Genomic DNA, 20282 nt, shown 5'->3' with positions numbered 1-20282 from the left:
GGGAAGTAGGGTCGAATCCACAGGGAAACTAATCTTTCTATTCCTAATTAATTTAAGCAATCTAAATTATCAAGTAACAATTTAATAATATGGATATAAAACTAAACTACGGAGATTAAGATTAAAGAGAAAACAATGAATAAAGGCCTAGGGCATAGGTTCACCAATAAATAACATTCCAGGGTAAAACATAATAATCAATCATCAATGCATCAATTAATCAGATCATAAAGGGCTTTCGCTACGTATTACAATCACAGAATTAATCTACTGGTATTAAATCTCATCTCTCGAATCTCGACTTAACCATTTATAAATTAACCTGCCTACTATTGAAACTAGACCTAAACATCAATTCTCATTTCTTGAATTAATATTGTCAAACTCATGCATAAAAGATCAGGCCTAATCTAGTCACAGAGCATTAAATCAATTAATAGGAAATTAATCAAGCATTGATAATCAACAACAATAAATTACCCCTTCATATTATTTATGGATCCCCACAAACCCTAGAAAGGAAACTACTCACACATAATTAAATCTAAACTAATCAAAGCAATAAAATAAGACATGATCGAAGGGATAAAATAAATAATTGAGATTAAGAGAAAAGAAATCGTTACCAAAGTAATCTGGAATTAAGAGTTGAGTTAAGAACAAAGTTGTAGAAAGAGAAAATCTAAGAGAAGAATTAATAAAGAGTAAAAGAAGATACTAAACTTGCTTAACGGAAAAGTATTAATATTAAGCAAAAATCCTAAACTAAAACAAACTTAAACTTTGTTGAGTCACTTAAGGTTTTGAGTGATGACAAACAGCTTACTAGCTGGTTCTTGTTGGTTTTATATTATATCAACTGACATTTTGAACAGGAACAGCTATCCCAAGTACTTGAGGCAATATGAAGTCCTTTTGAATCAAAGCATTCAAGAAATCTGTATCAGAATGTTCTATCAAGGAAGGCCGTCAAGACTTGAAGATTATGAAGTCTCTTAGATTAGGATAGTTGATCTTTGTAGTCTTTATAATGTTAAGTGTGCATGGATGTTTGTACGTGAGCTATTTGTATCCCTTACTTAGAGTATTTAGTGTTGTAGAGATCAGGAAAAGTTGACCTGATCCCTAGGACATTAACAGGTCAGGAAACAGCTGCTTCGTAGCTTGTTTCATGAACCTGGACATTAGTTCAGTAAATATTTTCTGGAATATATATTTCCTATCCTTAGAGAATATTTACTAAACTAATTGATTCAGTTTATGCAAAGTTGGAGATGAATTATTTCGCATATAACTTAGAATATATTATTCTACCCATTTATGGAAAGTAGAATAATATCTTAGAATATCTCTTATTTACAAAATAAAAGATATTCTATTTACCTAAGTTATGATCTGAAAAGATCACGAAAGATTTTATCTCCCAACCTTATAAAAGCATAAACTCGATCAGAATTTCGAGTGAGCTTTTCTGAAAAAAAATTCTCTATCTTTGAAAGCTCGAAATACACTCTAAGGGAAATAGTTAGTTCATCTCTTACAAACTATTTATGCACACAGTAAGAATTGTTTTGTAATTATCTCTTGTAAGCTTTGAGTGGAAGCATTTAGAGGGAAACAAAGGGTTTGTATTGAATCACTAAGAGGTTAGTGATTGGGTAGCATTTACGAGTGTGAGTGCAAGTGCTTGTGAGTTCAAGTGCGAAGTGACACCTAGAGTTAGGTGTGGGGATCACGAGTGTGATCATTTGTAATTGCTTTTGTTTTTCAGAGTTGATTAATAAAAGTAATTAGGGTAGTGGAGGACGTAGGCTCAGAGTTGAGCTGAACCTCGTTAAATCTTTGTGTTGATTATTTATTGTATTTTCTGTTTCCGCTGCAGGACCAGTTCATCACCTGGTCCCCCTACATAAATAGAAGAAAATCCAATAATTCCTAACACTGCCCTGTACTCAATTCAACCCCCCCCTTCTTGAGTACCAGCTGCACTTTCAGACGCTAATCATCTCCTAAAGCTGACACGCGCCCGATCGGGCGAGGCACCGCCCGATCGGGCCCGCCTTTTTCTTCAGGTGAACGTTTCTCGCGCCCGGTCGGGCGCGAGTTCGGGCGCCAGCTTCTCTTCCTCGCCCGGCCGGGCGCGCCTTTGGGCGGGATCTCTAATGGCCGGGCGACACTCTTGGGCTACTCCTTGGACTTCGATTGAGCTCCAATTCTTCGGGCCAATCCGGATTTCCTCTTCGGGTCTTGAATACTCGATCCAAATGCCCCGGTATCTCATATAACGAGCCCTTAATCACCAGTTCGATGGCTCTACCCGGTCCTGGGTTATAAAAACTGGTCGTGTTTCTCCAATGCTCGTAAATACTCCATAATATCTCGGGAAAATGCTCCACAAGTGCAAATCCCTGCAAAAGTCAACCAAATCTACGTAAACACTAGAAAACACCAATTAGTAACAAAAGTGGCTCTAAATAGCCAAAAACACTACTAATTATGACCAAGGGATGGAGGTAAAATACTATATAAAATGGACACATCAGTATAATTATGTATTATTAGATGTACATAATATAATTATAGTGGGGAATAATTTATGAGATTAATTGTGCTATGCAGGGTTGGGTTGTAGTGTAATGGAAAATGTGGAGGGATATTCGAAAAGAAACATTGATCTAAATGAGGTGTTTGAGTACTATGAAGAAGAGCATTAAGGAATAGCAAATGACCCAGAAGTTGGAATGACCTTTGTATCCGGAGAAGAGTATGCCTAATTTTTGCCACAACTATGCTTTCAAAAAGGGTTTTATGTTATTCACTGAAACTAGCAAACTGATGGATGAGTACAAGAACGACAGTGTTACTCGAATAGGGGTAGGGAAGTATGAGACAATGTACCATATGATGCAATAAATAAGATTTAAATGTAAAATGGGGGGTGTTAACAAATCAGAGCAAAGGGTCAAGCGTCACAGGATGCAAAGTGTTTATTATGCTCGTTTAGTAGATGGGAAGATGCAGGTACGTCGTTGTAAATTGGATCACAATCACCCTATTGATCCATCATGTAGCCGTTTAATGGTGAATTGTAGAAATGTAGATGAACCTATTTGTGAATGAGTCATGAATTTAAACAAGGCAGGGATAATTATTAACAAATTTTTTAATGCCTTGTTAGTTGAAAGCGGTGGACATGCGCCCAATTTGGATAAAACTAATGAAATTGATAAGAAATTGAATGGAAATGAAAATGGAGAAGGACCTGTCTGACTCCATTTGTTTTGAAAATGAAAAGGGTCTCATAATCTGTTTGAAATCGGAGTATGAATGGAGGCTTGAGGTTTGTAGTGGGTGCAAGATGTTTGGTCATAGGGTTGATAAGTGCTAAAAAACTACAAAGAAAAAGGTGTGGGTGCCAAAATCCAGCCTAAAGCAACTCAACCTCTTGTCTCTCAACAGATTGAAGAGAATCAGGACACTTAGAGAATATATATTACAACATGAGGGACATTAGGAATATTATCAACCTTGAAAGACGTTGTTCTAGGTTTCAAGGGGATGTAGTTGCGTTGGAGAAATATTTTCGTGTGCAAAAGGAATTCGATAGTACAATATTCTATAGTGCAATACAAAGAGATGAAGAGGGGAGATTAATGAATGCATTCTGGTCATATGCTAGAAGTAGGGCATCTTGGAAAGATTTTAGTGATATAATTACGTTTGATACCGATACCACATTTTCAAAGAATCGGTATGATTTAAAAATTTAGAGTTTTTCACAATAAAAAAAATTTAGAGTTTGTTAATTAAAAATAACTTTTCTTACTGAAAATATACTTTTGTTACTTTCAATATAGTTTTTCTATTTGTTCGAATTGTTTAGTTGTAATTATAATGTGCATAGGTCATATAACATAAATATTGATTGAAATAAGAAGTGTTTAGTGGTACAGATTATAATGATTTGATTGTATAATGTTGTTGCATTTTATTGAAAACATATGTCAACCTTGTTTATATGTATTTATTTATGGTAGGTATCATATGCCATTTTCTCCGTTTGTTGGGGTTAATCACCATGGTAAATTAATAGTTTTTGTCTCTGCACGTTTTCCACACGAAGATTCCGATACATTTGTGTGGGTTTTTAGGCAATGGCTAGAATACATGGGCAAGCCACCTGGCCTTTCGGTTTGACAGATGAATGTAAGGCAATTGAAAAGGAGGTGCATATTGTATTTCCTAAGGTTCCTTATAGGCTTTGTTTATGGAATTTACTACATAATGCTGCAAAAAGGCTTAGAAGTCATGCTAAACGGAAGGAGATTGATGTGGCAATACGAGCAGTTGTGCATGACTTTCTTGATCCCAAAGAGTTTGATGAGGCTTGGAAACTTATCATACAAAAGTTTGGGTTGCAACAAAATGCTTGGATGAATGAAGCGTATTAAATAAGAGATCGTTGAGCTCCTGGACATTGGAGGAACACATTTTGGGCTGGAATGTCGTCCATACAACGAAATGAAGGAATGAATAGAGTTTTTAAAACATACTTGAGTTTGAATTTAGGGTCGACTCAATTTGTGAAGCAATACGAGGCAGCAATGAAAGAGAAAGTTGAAGAGGAAAAAGTCATGAACTTTCAGTGTGTGACTAAGCCCCTTAATGTGGACAAAATAAAGTATCATAGTTGAGTATGCCTCCCACAAAGCCTATACTAATGCAAAATTTAGTGAGGTTAAAGAGGAGTGTAATGGTCTTAAACATGTGAATTTTAACAAGACGGGTTGCTTAGGATCAATGTCGTTTTACAAAGCCGATCATAAATTTCCTACCCCAATCTGGAGGAAAAGGTGGAAGTCATTCAACTTAACTATAGATGTAGTGAAATGAGACTTTTGTTGCTCGTGTAAGTTGTTTAATTTTAAGGGAATTCTATGCAGGCACATAATCCATAATCTTTAGGTTGAGGATATTGAATTCATTCCAGAGAGGTACGTCATGAATCGATGGAGGAAGGATGTTGTACGAGAGTATGAGGATGTTTGAGTTTCATACCATGATCTAGATGAGTCAGGGCGTGTTCAGAAATTTTGTGAATTATCTCGAAGGAATAATTATCTAGCTAGTCTTACAATGCACAATGAAGACAGTACACTTTCAACATGTATAAGGAAGCAACACTCAATATCTGAAGTATGTTGGAGGATGCTATAAGTATTGACAGGAATAACATCGATAACAATGGTAGTTGGGATATGAATGATAGAAAGGTTTTTGGGAGGCGTAGGTTGAGGCCTAAGGAAAAAACCAAAGACACCTTGTTAGGACTACGGAACTAGCAGGTGAGGATTGTACAAAAAATCATATAGACAAGCACCATACGGGGAGGGAAAACAAAGGAAGGAAAGCTAATTCATCTGAAAAGGGTGCGCAACAAAAGAAGAAGAAAAAACTTACCCCTGAGGAAATCGAGAAAAATGAGGTCAGTGAATTTTAGTCATGTACTTTGCATTTTCTTGTCATAGAAGGAATGTAATATAGTATGTAATTTTAAATGGTTCAGCAAATTATAAGTGACACATTTGGATCAATGGCTTCCATGAGGATACAAGATGGCACAATGTCAAAATCGGCAAAGGGTGATTATGTACCAGCAACATCGAATTACAAGAGATCAACAACGATAGTGTCCAACTTAATTGGTCTGAACTTATCGTTGAGACTCTTGGCGTCATCAACATTTAGACATGGGTGAATAAATGTATTAGGAGACTATTTTAAAGACAATAGAAGAGTATTATATGTATGATGAACATAATAGTAGTTGATTATATTATTATTAGTATGAATATTAGTATTGTAGTTTTAAAATTTTAGTTTTAGTTGTTAGTGTAAAATGTTGAAGGTTGGAGTACGACATACTTATGTTCGTTTTTTTGCTTTGTATCAAGTATGTGCTATTATTTGGTTTAAAAAATTGCTAGAAATATTAGTCTGCATTAATTTTGGATTATCCTAGTTTGGGTTGTGTGGTGTTGTAAACTGGAACACGTAGCAAAAAATAGATTGACCTATTTTGATACTGTTTGAAAGTAGTGCAAGTTTTTATTTAGTAGGAAATTCATAAAATAAGTAAGATTTTGCAAAGAAAGATACAATACATGAATAAGACACAAAAGATTCACATGATTGTTAACAATAAAGATGTGACTTGACTTGTCACTGGTTCACAGCCTATTTATTCAAAGTGACAATCATATACAAATATGTTAAGAGGGTGATGAGATATAAAATCCATAACCTCTAAAAGCCAAATTCAAGGGTGAAGGTAGCTTATTTTTTTGCTTTTTCCTTAGGAACAGTGTAGTTCCGGTTATACCCTTACTTCCTGCCTATTTTTATTGCTGAAATCCCTTATGAACAGTGTTTTGACGTCCATGCCCTACTTCTTTTTATTGATTTTTTTGCTTTTTCCTTAGGTACAGTGTAGTTCCGGTTATACCCTTACTTCCTGCCTATTTTTTTTTTGCTGAAGTCCCTTATGAACAGTGTTTTGCCGTCCATGCCCTTCTTCTTTTTATTTTCTTTTTGATTTTTTTGTTTCTGATTATCTGATAATATGTTTTTCGTTTTTTCTTTAAAAAAAAAGAAAACAGGTTGCACGTGGAGCTGTTTGGTCATGTATGTGATGAGCAGTACACATCATCCTAAATCCTAATCCTAAACAGAGAGGCCTTAAGTGGATTGTTATGGAGAGGAGAGACATTAAGTGGATTGTTATGGAGAGGATCTAATTGTTATGGTTAATGTAGTTATTTGTTGTTGTACTTCTTAATTTTGGATTATTATAGCACCTTGTAATAAGAAATTGTAGCTGATTGTTAATGAACTTTGGTGGTTTTGAATTCGTACTTTGAACACTGTTACTTTAAAATTTCAGATTGTGTTAGGTTGTTAATTTGCTAATTTTGGATTATTATAACACCTTGTAATGAGAAATTGTGGCTGATTGCTAATGAACTCTGTTGGTTTTGAATTCGTAGTTTAAATATTGTTGTATTAAAATTTCAGGTGGTGTTGGGTTGTTAATCTAATTATTTGTTGTTGTGCTTGTTAAGTTTGAATTATTATACCACATTGCCATGAGAAATTATGACTGGTTTAAAATAAATTCTTTTGGTTTTGAATTCGTAGTAGTTTCGATTAATGATGTTGTTATGTTGTTAATTTGGGTATGTTGCAAGGCTTGAGCTTTGAATTAGTTGTGGTAGTTTGTAGGACTTTCAATTAGCTGTAAATTTTGTTTACAGTAGTTATTTTATGAATTAGTCAGGAAATTATTTACTTAAGTTTTATTTAAAATGTGATTGGAATTTGGTTTGAAATTAGATGATGGATTTATGGTGATTGTTAGTGTGAAATTTGCTGAGCTACGTGGGTTGTAGTCTATTGCCTGTTGGTTAAAAGGTTGTTACTTGGATATTATAATGATCATCTTAGCTCACTCTATTGCTCAGGGGATTTAAGGGTGGGTGCGCATGCTGCTCAAAGTTGTGGTTGACGGTGTGGGTAATGATGCCTAATCCCTCTTAAAGCATTTTTGGCTCGCAGGTTTAGGTGTTCAATTCAGGACTATATAAAGGGTCTTGTAGTGTTGATTTTTAATCAACAAAATAGAGGCAGTTGAGCTAGAAACACAGGAGGAGTGGAATAGGAATAGGTGAGGAACTTAATTAGCTTATCTTAATTAGGTGGCTTTCTGGTGTAAATTCCATGAAATCTACATGAATTAATATATGATGGTCTTCATTTGTATGCATGATTGCAATTTATTGTATTACCAAAATATTGTACTAAACCTTGGGAAAATTACATTGGACATTATACATAAAGATCATGACAAAGCTATTGATAATTCATAAATTGTACTATGTGGATTTATAACATTGTTCTTTGGTTAGCCTGATGGGAGTAATTTTGAGGCTGAAATTATTGCAGTGATACTTTTAGATTGTTTTTCATGTTTTGGTGTTGAAATTTAATGTCAGTGTTGTTAACAGTTTTAGTTCTATCATTTGAAGAGAGTGGTTGCTAAAAAAAACAAAATTTTGTTTACTCATGGTCATAATACAGTGAAGGGGAAATGAAAGGGAAGACGAGATTAGATAGTGTGGTATTATGAGCTAATTAGTTTAAGTGTTTGTGTTAGGATTTAGTGTGGTTTAATATTATTAGGTTGGTTGATTGGGTGTTTAGGATAAAATGCTATGTTTGTGGTTGAATATGGATAAGATGAAATTTTGGCTTTAGATTAATTGGTTGTTTGTTGATGCCTTGCTGTTAATGCTTGTGGATGGTGATTAATAATGTTGGTATTTTGAGTGGTTAGTTTATTTTAGTTTTTATGGCTTTGTTTTGATTTCTGTTGTGAGTTGTAAACAAGTATTGATGAGAATGGGTTGCTAAAAAGAATATAATTGTGTTTAGGAATGGTCATGATACAGTCAAGGGACAATTAAAATGAAGCCTGGATTAGATAACGTAGTATTATGATCTAATAAGTTTGAGTGTTTGTGTTAGGATTTATTGTGTTTTTATCAAATTAGCTTGGTTTGGCAGATGTTTAGGATCAAGTGTTATTATTGTGACTAAAAATGGATAGAATAGATTTTTGGCTTTAGAGTAATGGATGTTTGTTGATGGTTTCGTGTTAATGCCCATGGATAGTGATAACTGGTGTTGGTATTTTTATTGATCTGTTTATTTTGGTTCTGATGATTTTGTTCAGATTTCTGATGCAGGTTGTAAACAAGTGTTGTTGATTGCTTTGTTAGTTGTAAAATTTGTTGTGAGTGCTCATTTTCATCTGTTAATTTTAAAGTTTTAATGTTCTTGGGAGATGTCTGTTTGGTATGCTATTGTTTGGTTTATGCATGTGTTGCCATGATCGAGTGTGTTGCTGCTATATGTTGTTGTTTTGCGCTGCTATTATGCTTGTTTCATATGTGTGTTTGCCTTTCGGAGTTTGTTGTATAGTTGAACTATGCTGTTTGGTGCTTTAAGGGTGTGTTCTGTTTGTTGTTAGTTTAGATTATATTTTAGCTAGCTTTAAAGTTGTGGTATGGTGACAGTAGCAATAGCTTTGGTCATGGATTAAGTACATTTGTAAGGTCTGGTAGGGTGTTATGAGTGATAGGCTGGTTCCGTGACCAGCTGTCGTTGTGCGATGTAGCTGCTTAGGTTCTGATGGTCTAAATTGGTTATGCACACAGGTAATGAGGCCAGGAACGTTGAAAGTGCCCATTTCGTTTCAGTGCTTGCTGAACCAGGTTATTGGATTCCTGAAGCTGGCAGCTCCTACTTACAGCTTGACTAGCATTACTGGGAATGCTGTTACCCTTACTTTGATTACTGACTGTGTTCTTTCCCCTTATATTTTTGAGGGTGGTCCTGTTGTCACCCTTGATGCCTCTCGGGAATTTGCCGCTGAACAAGCTACTCGGTTTTTGCGAGCAGAGTATGGATTGCAGATACATGATCTAAGTTCAGAAGCCAAATATAGGCTTGATCTATGTGCTTTCCTTTATGAGATGAAGCGTATAGCTATTGATTCATTGAACAAGCCTAAGCCTCCAGAGAAGAACAGGTGGCCTGTCCCACCAGTTAGGCCACATGGTGACAAATACATATGCATTGACTACATTGATGTGCTGCGTGTAGTTGCTGTTGCAACTAAGGCAAGGGTTTCTGTAATTGAAGTGGCTGAACTTGCTACAGCAAAGTGGGTTGCTTGGCTGACAGTATATCCTCCTGGTAGCATTGATATGGAGTGTATTTACAGCCAGGTGGTGAGTAGTTGTAAGGCTGCAAAGCAAGATGCTGCAAAACGAGCTATTCAGTTCTTGCGTATCTGTTACAATGTAGACATAATTGATTTGAACCATGGCAAGGGAGTGTATTCTGGTATAAAGTGTGCATTGTCTAAGGAAAGCTACATGTCTGTTAGGGAGCGTATCATTGGGAAGCAAGGAGATCTGCATCTAGCTCCGTACATTGGTGGGGATGATTGCTTAACCCCCCGTTCTGGTTATCATAAGATCCCAACTCATGCATTACCTCCAGCAGCTCCTCGTAAGCCTAAGGCATCGTCTTCGTTTGGTGAACATGTTGTCCAGCGTTCTGTTCCAGTTCCGGATGGTCTGTTTGTTTCAGTACCTGAAAACCTAGAAGTTATGTTTAAGAGTAGGAAGATGTAGTTTGATTTAGTAAGTTTTAGGTAACTTGGTTGGGGCTTAGTGGTCTTTTGGTTTATCAGTATCAGCTTCTTGTGTATTATTTTGGCTTACAGCTTATTGTTGCTGATTTAGATTGAAGTTGTTATTGTCTTTCTTGTAATGTTGTGCCATGGTATGTAATGTTTATCTTCAGACAGAACCATTTAATGGTGTGTACTTTTGTTGGTCTGAATGGAATGAATTATGAAATGACCCTCTTTCTGGTTATATTTTTGTGTTTGCTACTCAATATTATTAGCCTCCATTTGTTTGTTATTTTACAGTATGTGTATTTACTTTCATAACTTCAGCCTATCATGTGGTGCAGCATATAGGATTCAGTTAATTTGTATCGTTCCAAGCTTCTGGCTTAGTTACTTCTAATATATGGGTATGTGCTTAGCATGTTTTAAGGTAGATAAGTATTTTGAAATAGTTTGATAGGGAGCTATACTTTTGTTTAGAAGATGAGATGATTGTTTGGAAGCAACCATTGCAGTGTATATTGTTGGTCCTGATGTAGTGCACAGGCACATTACAGATACTTTTAAAGATGGTCGAAATAGTGTGAGGCAGTGTGCTAGCAAACGATCATGTGTTATTAGTGCACTTTTAGAGCCAGATAAAAATAGGTTGGGTTTGGTTATTAATAATGTGCCTATTGCTGTCATTTGTTTGTATATTCATGGGTTATGCTTGTGTATTTAGTGAGGTAGCTGATGGTGGTGCAAGACAGGCAGGTAGGGGCAGTGGTGGGACTAAGGCAAGGGTTGGCAACAATGCAAAAAAAAAACATGTAACATTTGTGGTCAAGCTAATGGAGGGTCAGGGGCAAAGTCTAGCTACACTTCTGTGGAGTTGGATGGTAAGTATGTTTTTTCTTTTTGAAAGGAAGTATGTTTAGAGTTGCTTAGTAAACTGGCAAGCATATGCTCAGTATGTGAGGAGACAAAAAAAGGACTTTACATTTTAGAAAAGAGATGTGTTTGCAAGAACTATTAGATTATTGTCTAGGAGATTTCACTGCACTGTGAAATGTTGATCCTCATGCTTTGGTAGGGTCAATTATAAAATCGTTTGGAACCAGTGGGGATTATGTGAGGCAGCGTTCTACTAAACGTTCACGTGCTTTAAGGCCTCTTCAGGCTGCAGATAAAATCAGGTTGACTAAGGTTTTTAATAGTATGGTTTTGTGTTGGTTGTGCACATGATAATAGCTTATTTTATGAATAACGTGCTGTTATTAACAGTCATGCTAAGCAATCACAAATGCTCAGCAAACAGAATAAGAGAAACCCAAGTAAAGCTCATAAACCGAATCATCCACAAAAAGACAGTAAGCATGATGTTCTTGTGATGGTTTTGAATTTTCCATGAACTGTTTGTTGTGTTTAACGTAATTTTGAAAACAGAGGGAGTGATAATAGCTGTCACTTATTTAGTGCGGATAGATGGACTTTCAAAAGACAATTCGATTAGGTTGGGATAGCTCTATATCCTCTTTTTTTTAAAAAAAAATATATTATAGAATACAATTATGAGTTTTTCACTTTCTACGTGTTTGTTGTGTTTAGTGAAGTTGGTGAAAGTAGTGCACAAGGTGCACGAAGGAATAGCAAAAAAAAAAAACTCAGCCCAAGCCAAAAGTGCCTAAAGCTCCGGTTCAAAAGAAGAAGAGTAAGCTTGCATTGGTTGCTTATTGTTTTTGCTTGTACATGTATATTGCACAGTTCTGAATGCCAAAACAATGTTTTTCCAGAAGAACCAGCTGCTGTTATTGGTCAGCCTTTGCCACTGACTCCTTTACAATTGGAGAATGTACATTATTGTATAAAGTGCAGGGCTAAAAAGTTCCAGTATGAATGGCTCCATTTTTGTTGTGGAAATGGAAGTATTCAGATTGCTGTGAATGCCTTGCCTGTTGAACTGTATCGGCTCTTTAAATCGCAGGATGAGGATGCATTACATTTCAGGAAGTATTCTCGCATGTATAATAATTTATTTGCATTTTGCTCTCTTGGTGGCAAATATAATGCAAAGACTGAGAAAGGAATCTATGTTTTCTTACTGCATGGTCAGATTTATCACAACTTTCCTGATTTTTTACCAGAAAATGAGAAGCCTAAATACTTGCAATTATATTTTTATGATGCACAATTTGAGGCTAAACATAGAACAGAGACTTTTCCTGAGGTTAGAAGAGACACATAGTTGAGATTTTGATGCGTGTCACAAATGCAAACCCATATGCTCGCTTTTTCAGGTCATTAAGAGAGCTTACCATAACTCATTCTACACAAATAGCCATTAATCAGAGCACTGTGTTAGATCAGCGAGTGTATAATGCACCATCAATCGACGAAGTAGCAGCTATATGGCCAGACAGTACGTCTTCCCATATATTGTTGTGACAGGCAGGTCCAATGATCCTCATAGGATATATCATTATTATGGATGCTATGACCCGTTGCAATATCCTCTCTTGTTCCCATATGGTGAGTGTGGGTGGACTCAAGGTATGCAGAAGATTTATAAGAATTCACAGCAAGAAGCCTTAATGGACATTGATCCTATTGATTGTTGTGCTGTGCATTCAGAAGAGAGTTTTATAGAAGAAGAGGCGAAACGTGAGTTGTTAGTTGCAGGCATATTTCTCCTTTAAATGACTGCTTTTTAGTTGTAAATGCTATATATGGAGTTTAATTTGATAGTTTGTTGAAATATACAGGTGCAGCAGACTCGTCAGGAACATATAAGAGGCATATTTCTCCAAGGGAATATTATGCATACAAGCTGCAGATTAGGCCAGGCAACATGCTTCTTCGTGGAGGTAGATGCTTTCAGCAATACATTGTTGATATGTATGTCAAGATTGAAAACACTAGGCTTGATTTTTTCAGAAGAAATCAGCAAACAATCCGAGTAGATCTGTATCAGGGTATTCTAGATACTGTTGAGGATGGTGAGAAAAATGCTAGCAATGTTGGGCGGCGTGTTATTCTACCACCAAATTTCATTGGTGGACCTCGTGATATGAAGAAGCGATACTTAAATGCTATGGCTCTTGTGCAGCGATTTGGTAAGCCAGATCTCTTTGTCACAATGATATGTAATGCTAAATGGCCAGAGATAACGGCTGAGCTTTCTGAGGGAGAAGTTGCAGCTGATCGTCCAGATGTCATTGCCCGTGTTTTTAGATCAAAGTTAATTGCTTTGAAAAAACAAATAACAGAGGAAAGGGTCTTTGAGAAGGTGGCAGCCATGGTATATGTTGTTGAGTTCCAAAAAAGAGGCTTACCACATGCTCACTTTCTTATTATCTTAGATCATGGATATAAACTTACTGGTCCTTCAGATTATGATCGGTTTGTAAGTGCAGAAATCCCTGCAACTGATTCTCCAGAATTGCGCAAAATTGTTCTGAAACACATGATGCATGGCCCTTGTGGTAATTTACACCCTAATTGTGGATGCATGAAAAAAGAGGTTGGAGATAATGTTGTTTGCAAATACAATTACCCTAGATCCTATATTGAAGAAACCACAACTAATGAAGATGGTTTCCCATTGTATAAAAGAAGGGATACAGGAGAACATGTACGGATACGTGGTGCTACTCTTGACAACAGATGGGTTATTCCTTATAATCCGTATTTATCAATGTTGTTTGACTGTCATTTGAATGTTGAAGTGTGTTCCACTATTCAAGCAGTGAAGTACCTTTATAAATATGTTTACAAGGGTCATGACAGGGTCTCTTTTAATATTGGTGAGGGAAACAATCAGGGTATTGATGAGATTGATAATTTTCAGGCTGGCAGATGGGTTTCTCCATGTGAAGCGGCTTGGAGAATATTTGGTTTTGACCTGTTTAAGATGACTCCGTTTGTTATGGTGTTACCGGTGCACTTACCTAATATGCAAACAATTTACCTCAGATCTAATGAAGATCTTGATTCAGTGATTCAGAATGAGAAAAGGAGCCAAACTGCTCTGATAGAATTTTTTAGGCTAAATGCGCGCATTAATGGGGGCACAGGTCTGCGATATACTGAAGTTGTTTCAGAATATAGGTGGGATGGCAGCAAAAAGACATGGATTAAAAGAAGTTACAAAAAAAAATGTTGGGAGAATGGCTTTCGTGGTTCCTGGAGAAGGGGAACGGTTCTTCTTGCGGTTGTTGCTTAGTAAGATTATTAGTCCTACGTCGTTTGAGCATGTGAGAACTGTTAATGGAGTTTTGTATCCTACTTTCCAAGAAGCTGCAATTAGACAGGGTTTATTTCAAGAGGACAATGCCACTACTGCTTGCTTGGAAGAAGCAGCTGAAGCACAAATGCCTTCAGCAATGCGCCAGCTATTTGCAACGCTGCTTATATTTTTCCAGCCAAGTAATCCAGGTGCACTTTGGGATCGCTTTTATAGTTCTTTATGTGAAGATTTCAACTATAAGTATCCAAACTGTCAATCTAAGGTCAAGAACTTAACTGTAAGAGAGGTTGAAAGTGGTTTAGAAGCCATGGGCAAGTCATTGGAGAACTTTGGGCTGGGTCATTTGATAGAGGAAACAGATGATAGAATCCGTGTAACAAGAGATATTGAAGATGCTTTAAAAGCACCAATCCCTCCAGAGTGCCTTGATTGTCGAAGCAAGTTAAATGAGGCTCAAGCAAGTGCATTTAACAGTATTCTGAGTCATATTGAAGATGGCAAGCCTGGATGTTTTTTTGTGGATGGCCCAGGAGGGACTGGAAAAACGTTTTTGTATAATGCTCTATATGCTGAGGTTCGTTTGTCAGGGAAAATAGTGCTGCCAACAGCAACATCAGGAATAGCAGCTTCTAACATTCCTTCTGGGAGGACAACACACTCTAGGTTTAAAATACCTTTAGATTCTGACTTATCTATTGCTTGTGATGTTCCCAAACAAGGGAGCTTAGCTTCTTTAATCAAGGAAGCTGCTCTTATCATTTGGGATGAAGCTTCTATGGCGCGCAGAGAAAATATTAAGTCTTTAGATTTGTTGCTGCGTGATCTTTGTAATCCTGACATGCCTTTTGGTGGAAAAGTGGTTGTTTTGGGGGGAGATTTTAGACAAGTTTTGCCTATTTTGCCACGTAAAACTCAAAGAGAAGCTGTAAGGGTGAGTGTGGTCAGTTCTCACATATGGCCCCTTTTGATTAAGTTTCGATTAACAGAAAACATTCGAGCCAAAGAAGACCCTATGTATTCATCATTTTTGTTGTCTCTTGGCAATGGACAGTTACAATCAACTGAAAAATCTTATGTTCAGCTTCCAGAGCATATTATCAAATACTATGCTCCTGATGAGGACCCTGTTTCTACATTGGCTATAACAATATTCCCTGAAATTAATGTCCCAGGGATTGATAGCAGCATATTTAATGAGAGAGCAATCATCACACCCATGAATGAAGATGTTGATGCCATAAATGAGCACATGATTGGCATGTTTCCTGGTGTATCTACTACATATGTGAGTTTTGACTCAGTTCTTGATGATAACTGCACAATATATCCTACTGAGTTTCTAAATTCACTCTGTCCGGGGGGAATGAGTCCTCACAAGCTTGAGCTGAAAATAGGCAGTCCTGTTATATTATTGCGCAATTTAGCACCATCTAAAGGCATGTGCAATGGAACTCGTCTTATTTGTAGAATGTTTCTTACTAATTCTATTGTATGTGAAATATCATCAGGCCATTATAAAGGCACGTTTTATTTTGTACCTCGAGTGAATTTGAGACCTTCAGCTTCTTCTAAGTATCCATTTCAGTTTGAGCGTAAGCAGTTCCCATTAAAATTAAGTTTTGCAATGACAGTAAACAAGTCTCAAGGCCAAACCCTGAATCGAGTGTTGGTGTATCTTCCATGCCCATGTTTTTCACATGGCCAATTATATGTTGCTCTTTCACGTGCTAAACGATCTGCTATGGTTATTGTTTACATGCCTAAGCCATCAGCTGCTATTCTTAAATCAAGTGTTAAGAATATTGTGTCGTATGATGTTTTGCGTCTAGAAAATATTATATGAAGGTCGTTTTCCAGGTAACCTATCTGCATTATTGTTACTGTCGAATATTTAGATGAAGCCAATTTATTATGTTGTTTGTTATTCTGTTTTAAAAACTAGCTGAAACTAACATTGTTATTTTGCAGCTACAATGAAGGCCATTTTGCAAAGGTGTCCTTGTTTGTTAAGACATCCATCCTGTGAAAGTTATATTTGCTATGCTCAGTGTTCTGTTGAGAATATGTCAAATATTTAAGACATCCTCAATATAATAGGAAGAGTAAGTTATTTAGATAAAGGCAAAAAAGGAGGAAGGTGGTAGGCAGGTTTTTGTACAAATGCTTATTGTGTTGGAGTTTAAATAAAGTAATCAATGTTATATCTAACTATCTTGCTTTAATACATTACTGTTTGTTGATACAATTTACATATAAATAGTGTATTATATAATAAATAACCAGTTTGGGTTACATTTTAAGTGTGTTTTATTTAGAAAGCATACAAGTAAAAAAAAGTGCAAAAAAAGAGGTCACATTTTAAATAAAAGTTGTCACTTCATATGTCAACATAAAAGTCAAAGTCATGCTAAGCATATGTCTCAATAATTTTTTTACAGCTAAGTAATTATGCTACTGCACAACTTGAAGTATAAGAAACCTACTTTTATGAGTTTATCTAGGTAATATGAATATATCTTTATATCCAGCGGACATTACATAGCTCTATTCTTTTAGCCAATCAAAATGCTACAGCTATAATATTGAGCTAATTTTAAGGTTTCACTTGTTCTATTTAAAGATTACTTCTTTCATTCAGAACGTACTCCTGAAATCTTCTTTATAGTTAAGCTTCTTTGCAGATTCTTCCCTCTGATATTCAGCTGCTAAGGTCAGTGCATTAATGGTTGAATTCTTATGCTCTATAATCTCTTATTTATTGTTAATATGCATTTATTGGAATGCTGTGTTAGATTTCATTTGCTGTCATGTCTTAATCTATATGGTTGTTGGTCTGCCTTACAATGTGCAGCATATTTGTAAATGTGGATGTCATTGTTAGATTATGAGAATAATAGGTTTTACCTTGACTTTTAATATTAAATCCTATCAAATAGCATGTCATATTTAATGTGCTTTAGTATAGTTCAAAAGTTTGAGTATTGCCTAATATCTTGTCTATTGTAGAGTGCATACACTTATGATTTCCTCTATTTATTATGTTAAATATGCTATGCATCTTTTTTAAAAATACTTCCTCTAGCATATCTCTCTTGGACATCAAATGTTACTATCTGGTACTTGTTAACACTGCATCCATGTTTCCTGTACTGAGATGACATGATAGTTAGTGTTAAATATTGGTTTAAGTATATCCCTATGCTAGATTTTAGTTAGGATCTTTTGTAGAAGGCAGTCTAATTTCCATGGTTAAAAATTAACTAACCTGTATAACTTGCTATATTTAATGTGCTTTAGTATGGCTTATATTTTGTTGACTATTATATAGTGTCTGTACTGCTGGTTGTGTATACTATGACAAGTGTGTTACAAACTTAGTTATTTAGCGCTTATTGTAACAGCAAGTCTACTGAAATTAGAGTGCTATTGTCTTAGACTTTTGTAAACAACATGAATTTTTGGATTAGTGATCAACTATAACAGATAGCTAATAATAGTGTTTTTTTAACATGACTCTATATTAGATGAAACCTCAATATGTTCCTTTGGACATATTAACTCCTAAGACTAAGAAATATAAGATCAAGGTTAAAGTCAAGGAAAAGTCACCTGCGAAATACCCAGGCACCAAAAAGGCTTTCTAGAAACTTGTCTTTGAAGACGACGAGGTATAATGATATAATGATACGGTTTCCAAATTAAGGATTATAATTAAATTCTATCTGATTTTTTTGTTGCTGTATGTATAGGGCAACAAAATCAGGGGCACATTATTTGATGATGAGATAGAAAATTTTGAACATATCTTAGAGCATGAAAAGGAGTACATCATAGCAGATGCACCAGTTAGGAACACTAATGCATTGTATCGTCACAAAGAAGGTGACTACTACTTGTCATTTGGAGGTTCAACTGCAATTACGTCATTGAATCCTAACACTGGTCCTGTTTTACCGAAATACACTTCTATTGCTGAAGTTCCACCTACAAGTAGTCCTGATGATCGCTTTGGTAAACTTTGCTTTGTGTATTTCTTTATCTCTTGCAGTTATTCTTTGAAAACTTCATTAACTTATTAGTGATTTTGTTATTGACATACTTGGAGTTGTTGTCTTTTTGGAAGATACAAAAAAGAAGAAATCTTCTGGTGGCTATGAATTTGATGTGCGCGATGTCATTGTAGTTGATGACAGTGTACAAAAGTTAGTTTTATTTCTTACATATATATATATGCATATTACATCCCTTTTTGTTTAGTTAATTGTGCCAGCAATAACTCATTGCAACTGCAGGATTGGTGATGGCCTTGTCATTTCTTTGTATGGAGACCTTGGTACTAAAGATTGTGCTCAACTATCAGCTTGGTGTGAATCCTTTATGATAGTTAGCTTTCGGCATCTGCAGCCAGCAACCCACACTGGTTTGGTTCTTTCTTCCTGATGTCCTTATGCTTCATAGACTATCAGTATTTCTTTACTTATACTTTGTGCTTTAGGGTTCTCATTGTCATCGTCTATGTCAACCACTATTGATCCTAACCCCAGTGGTCCAGAAGTGAATGCATTAAGAGCTTGGTAAGTTAGTACATTGCGTAGATGAAGTATGTTTTGTTTAGAATGATCACTACTTAGTTTGTGCTTTATCTAATTCAGGGTACTGGAGAATCAGGATCGTGTTACTGATCACATGGGACATCATCTATCACAGAGAGATGGGAGCAGTTCTAATGTTATTATGGCTGTTAAAGATGTCACCAAAAAAACAGTAACTATGCCTTGCCTTATAATTTATTTGAGTCTAATTCTTTGCAGAATATTTTCATATGTGACTGTTGCTTGTAGTCAGGTACAACTACTGCATATGAGCGCCACTGGATTCAAGTAACAATTCCAGATATTAAGCATGAAGACGTAAATTCCTACATTGGTTGTAGTGGATGCAAAAAATGCTGTGATAATGTGGATACTATCAAATTCTACTGTGATGTATGCAGTGCTCAATGCACTGCAGAGAAGAGGTATATAATCTCAATTATAAATCATTTCATCTGTAATGCTTTAGATATTTAACTAGCTATAATTCTTTCTCAGGGTTAGTGTTACATTTACTGCAATGGATAATACTAGTAGTATCCGTTTAACTGCATACGGTAAGCAATGCGAGGCATTGCTTGGCCTTAAAGATGCAGAACTTATACAGAAAAAGGTTAGAAATTACTTTAAATTCTTGAAGTTGAGGTTACTACATTGCATTGTTGTATTTAATATAATTGTATGTTATTTTTATACTAAATAACAGTTGTGGTCTTATATGCAGATGACAGAGTGGCCTGAGTTTGAAGCCATAACTGCTGGCTTAAAAGAGAAACCCCTTAAGCTTGAGGTAGGTCCAACTGGTGCAATCAAGAGGGTAGGCTATCTTAAATGGATTTTCAAATCTGTTGAACTGGAGTGAAGTTCCAGCTAGGTAGACATTGGGCTTCCGGTAGGAACGTGATTCTTTAGGATCGACTACTTAGTCATTTTGGGTGTGTTCCTACTTGACACCTTTTGCAACAATACTAAACTTTCAACCCTTATTTCATATCCCTGCCTAACTCCTAAATTTTTTGTGACTTTGAATTACTCTGAAGTTGCTATTCGGTTGTCTTTTGGATTCTTCTAGGTTAATTGTCCATGTTTGTATGTGCCTAAACTTCTACTGGAAAAGCTCATCCTGACTTATGCTAATATTATCCTTATTTGATGGTTTTATGCAATGTTTACATTTATCAATGCACCATGGTTAATCATT

General features: G+C 35.9%; 1 protein-coding gene across 1 annotated transcript; it reads left to right on the top strand.

Annotated features, from left to right (window-relative positions):
* The first annotated feature begins 12651 nt into the window (after nt 1-12651).
* Nucleotides 12652-19943, top strand: LOC145574783 (uncharacterized). The gene is made up of 12 exons (XM_081632643.1): nt 12652-12904; nt 13006-14316; nt 14363-16298; nt 16458-16482; nt 18239-18500; nt 18613-18691; nt 18782-18909; nt 18985-19063; nt 19142-19253; nt 19331-19506; nt 19580-19694; nt 19806-19943. Exons 1-12 carry the CDS (start codon nt 12652-12654, stop codon nt 19941-19943), a joined length of 4614 nt encoding a protein of 1537 aa, XP_081488769.1.
* The last annotated feature ends 339 nt before the right edge of the window (nt 19944-20282 follow it).

The sequence above is a fragment of the Chenopodium album genome, chromosome 2, assembly GCF_948465745.1.
Source record: "Chenopodium album chromosome 2, dcCheAlbu1.1, whole genome shotgun sequence".
NCBI classification, from domain to species: Eukaryota; Viridiplantae; Streptophyta; class Magnoliopsida; order Caryophyllales; family Amaranthaceae; genus Chenopodium; species Chenopodium album.
Note: the sequence above shows the minus strand (reverse complement) of the source record. Positions and strands in the feature narration are given on the sequence as shown.